Source organism: Kryptolebias marmoratus, linkage group LG14 (assembly GCF_001649575.2).
Source record: "Kryptolebias marmoratus isolate JLee-2015 linkage group LG14, ASM164957v2, whole genome shotgun sequence".
Lineage (NCBI taxonomy): Eukaryota > Metazoa > Chordata > Actinopteri > Cyprinodontiformes > Rivulidae > Kryptolebias > Kryptolebias marmoratus.
The window spans coordinates 16,696,004-16,700,508 of NC_051443.1; the positions used below are offsets into that span (position 1 = coordinate 16,696,004).

The window sequence follows — 4,505 nt, forward strand, 5'->3', positions numbered from 1 at the left end:
GGTTCGTCTTTAGTCTCAGGTCTGTTCAGGTTTAGTTTAGTTTAGTTAGTTAATGTTTTTTTGTATTTAGTCTAGGTTTTGCTGCCACGTCAGCCTTTGTTTTGGGTTTGCTTTTTATTTCTAAATAAATTAGTTTTTTTTATCAACATGAGTCTGCGCTCAGGGTTTGCCTCCTTCACCCCAGTCCATGACAGACATGCCTAAAAATGAATAGTAATATTAAAAGCCTGAAATATGAGGAGCTCCGGCCGGCTACAGTAGCACTCTAAAACAAACACTTTACCTAATTTTGTCCGGGAGGACTTTTCTTGATCCCGACATGAATCAAACGCTGAGGCTGCTTAGACACCCTGAGGATCCCGCGGCGTTGCGGCGATGAGTCAGTGTGGATAATAAGACAGACGGACAGCAGTTAGGCTGCAGCTGATATCAATCAGAGATGGCAGCCGGCTGCAAAGTTGATAAATAAGGAGGTTTCGAGTGTTATTGCCTGCCAGAAGGTTTCGCCTTGGCCCATTCAGAGTGATAGAACTGTTTACAAAAAGGGCCACGGTGACAAATTCCACTCGGCGTGTTTTATTCAACATGTTAAACCTTCGCTCTTCTCGTCTGCGACCTAAACGACAAGACTAATATCATGTTCGGCTTTACGTTAGCCAGTTGAAGAACTTCAAGACTTTTTTAAAAAACACAAAAAAAACCCAACACCAGTGGAAACGATATGCAGACAAAGAGCTGAAGTGCGCTACTTTGTAAAAACGCTTCAGCTTCTGATGAAACGCCGAGTCGTCAAATCCTGCGCAGCCTTTCAAAGAAACAAATGCGTTGTTTTTGTGTTGGAGGACTGAATGCTCAATGTTTAAAATGTGACCCTGACAACGAGTTCTAATCTGTTATAAAAAAGAAAAGAAAAAAAATGTTGCAACAACAACAACGACTAAATTAAACCTGGACAAAAGGCTTGTTGGTTTCTCATTTGTAAGAGGAACTTGTAAAATTTTCGGAGATGTTCTGAAGGGTTGGGATTATGTTGACAGCACAAGACAATGTGTGTGATTTTTTTAAAATTATTTTACATTTATATTTATTTCCTTGCAGACAGTCTTACATACGGAACACACGGCATGTCATGTTTCCCACGTCACATTCCAGTGACGGAATGAGTCCAAACATGGGCAGCAGGAAGTCCAGTTTTTCATGAAAAAAAAGGTCAAAATGTGCATCGTCATCAGATGACTCATCGCTTTAGATTTTTCCTTTTAGAAGAAAGTGCTGTTTGCCCATCCAGACCTTTATCAGCAGGAGGTCCAAAGGCTCTGATGGTGCAGGGTTGTATTATTGCTGCCTGTAAAGACCCGTACACTCTCCTGGAGACGTTTTAAACGTCTTTTTGACGGACTGACAAGCCTTTGTAAGGTTTTTTTTTTTTATTATATGTTGTTTTCAAATCCACTGTTGGCATATTTCTTTTTGGAGATACTTGTAACCAAAGAGAGCCCACCCTGACAGCTCACAGTGGTGAACTCTTTAACTCCTTTTTTTTTGACTTGAGTATTGGTTTTAAGTCGACGGGGACTTCAAACACCAAGAAAAGAGAGATTTATGAGGGAATTCTGCCGCAATCAGGTCTCCTCCTTTAAAGTACTTCCATTACAAATCAAACCCTCTGCCTTTTACAGGAATAAACCTTAACCGATAACTTGCATGAAGTTATAGTAAAAAACAAAACAAAACATGGCTTCATATTGTCTCTTATTAACGAGAAGATGCAGTAAATGTTAGAATGACTACTTTTTTTATCCTTTTTTTATTTGGTTGTACAACGTTTCCCTCTGAAATGAAGAGCAGAAATATAAAGTAACACGACAGGAGTGCATATGGAAAGAATAATGATAACCTGCTTTGTTCAACTTTAAGATAGTTCGGTGGAACGGTGCTTTTCAGATGAGATTACCAAGGTTACCAGTCGAGAGCCTCAATAGGTGATTGTCCTATCGGTGTTATCTGTGTAAAATGACAGCTTCTGTAACTTCTTAGTCACTAAACCCAAACAAAGTATTTATCTTCTCTCTCAATGAATAGACACGCTGTGATTATAATACTCTGCAATTCTCAATAATGCTGATTTGTTGATTTTATGGCAACTGATGTGAACAAATCTGCCGTTCTTTTCGCATTGCGCTACAATTTCTCTCCAGAAGTGGCTACGACGATGCCTTCATGGCCCAGCTGGAGGGGAACCTGAATCCGTTCTTCCAGGCCATGTGCAGAGCTCAGACCCTGCAGATTCCCCACAAGCGCAGCAGCATGGTGAGCCTGGACAGCATCCGAAGGGACCCCCGCTGGAGGGACCCCAACCTGCACGAGGTGATCGCCATGCTCAGGCACCCCATGGACCCCGTCAAGTCCAACGCTGCCGCCTACCTGCAGCACCTGTGCTACGAGAACGACCTGATCAAGCAGGAGGTCCGCCAGCTGAACGGCGTGCCCGTCTTGGTGGAGCTCCTGGACCACCCCAAGGCCGAGGTCCACCGCAAGGCCTGCGGCGCTTTGCGGAACATCTCGTACGGCAAGGACCACAACAACAAAATGGCCATCAAAAGCTGCAACGGCATCCAAGCTTTAGTCAGACTACTGAGGAAGTCCAGCAGCATGGAGGTCAAAGAGCTCGCCACAGGTACAGCCGACTGTTTTAGCCTGGGAGTGACAATCGGCAGCGTTTCAAGCTGCTTTTACAGCTTTTCTCTGTGTACGCCGCAGGCACTCTGTGGAACCTCTCATCACACGAGCCTCTCAAGATGACAATCATCAACCAGGGACTTCAAACCCTGACTGACGAAATCATCATCCCACACTCAGGCTGGAGGAGGAGAGACTCGGCCGACACCTCCAAACCACAGAGTGCTGAGTGGACCACGGTCTTTAAGAACACTTCTGGATGCCTGAGGTAACCTTAGCTGCTGCCACGAGGTGGTAAATGGTTAAAAAAAAGAAAAAAAAACAACAAACATACTTGCATTGTGGTTCACTCAGCTTCATTTAGAGTTTTTTCGTGTATTTTCCGCAGGAACGTCAGCTCGGATGGAGCGGAGGCTCGACAGAGACTGAGGGAGTGCGAGGGGCTTGTGGCTGCTCTCCTTCACGCCCTGCAGTCAGCAGTCGTCAACAAGGACACCGACAATAAGGTCGCCGAAGCCATCACTTAATCCGAAACTCCACCTGCAGCATAGTTTTCAATAACAAATGGACTGTTCTCGAAGTCTGCAGTCCAAAATCTTTTCTATTTCTAACAGACTGAGCTCCATTGAGACTGTCCTGATTTGTCGTTAAAGTTAGGTTAACAGCCTTTATGTGTTTACGTGTGATGCAGACAGTTCACGGTGGGCATAAAAGCAATAAAAGTATTGATAGCCTTCTCCAAAGTCAGACACATGTCCTCAGAGTTTCAGGTTTTTTTGCCAAGAAAAATCAATAGACCTACCTTCTTTTTTTTTTAAATCAAAGGGGAACTGGGGACGTGATCAATACGATGTGACATTCGGTGCAACATCTTCATTATGAATTCTCCCTCGATTTAGTCGGTGGAGAACTGCGTGTGCATCCTTCGAAACCTGTCTTACCACGTCCACAAAGAGATACCAGGGGCCGAGCAGTTCCAGGAGCCCCACGCCGGTCACCTGATGAGGACCGTGGGGCATCAGAAGAAGAAGAACGAGGCCGACTGTTGTGCAGGGAAAAGACCCAAAGGTGCGTGAACTCCCTCATCATCGCTCAAGAATTACGTTATCTGTTATGCTTGTTAAAGAAACAAAACAAAGGTTGACTGTTTTAAATCTCAAAGATGGAAGCTAAATAGAGAAGCTGTAAAAATGCAGTGAGTGTTGAAAGTTGTTGAAGAATGAATTAACCAGATTGTTGAAGATAAAACCAGCAGAACATGAGCTAAAATCAGCAAAAAAGAGCAACTAAAAGGTAAAAATCAGCAAATAAGAAGCTGAAAGCTAAAAGGACTAAATGAAAATGTTAGCAAAACTGTTGCCAAAAGACAAATGTTGCAGAACCATAGCCAAAAGCTAAAAACAGCAAAACAGTAGCTACAAGCTAAAATGAACAATATGTCAGCTAAAACTAAAAGCATTAAAACCATAGCTAAAAGTTAAAGTTAACCAGACAGAAGATAAATGGAAAAGGAAGTTTAGAACAGGTTCAGTAACATTAGTATCAATGAAACATGCTTTGTTTTCCTTAATTTTCAGTTTTGGGTACATATTAATAGAAAGTCTCTCTTTTTTTATTTTTAAAAGTTGTCTTTTAAAAATCTGACAGTAATGTTGAAATACCTCCATCTAAATAATGCTTACAGTAGATCATAGCAGCAGTTTGCTCCGGAAAACACAACGTCATGCAGAGTCATTCAGGTTACTGTTCATAGGGATTTAAAAATTTCATGCCACTCACCAAAGCTGCAGAACAAATCCAAACCCCCACCCCCCCACCCCCACCCC

General features: G+C 42.9%; 1 protein-coding gene across 2 annotated transcripts in view; it reads left to right on the forward strand.

Annotated features, from left to right (window-relative positions):
• arvcfa (ARVCF delta catenin family member a) overlaps positions 1-4,505 on the forward strand; it is an 18,800-nt gene that overhangs the window by 8,322 nt on the left and 5,973 nt on the right. For both annotated transcript variants that reach the window (XM_017435757.2, XM_017435759.2), the window contains exons 4-7: positions 2,199-2,677; positions 2,761-2,947; positions 3,068-3,185; positions 3,579-3,747. In XM_017435757.2, coding sequence (XP_017291246.1) covers positions 2,199-2,677; positions 2,761-2,947; positions 3,068-3,185; positions 3,579-3,747 — 953 coding nt within the window. The remainder of the gene's footprint in view (positions 1-2,198; positions 2,678-2,760; positions 2,948-3,067; positions 3,186-3,578; positions 3,748-4,505) is intronic.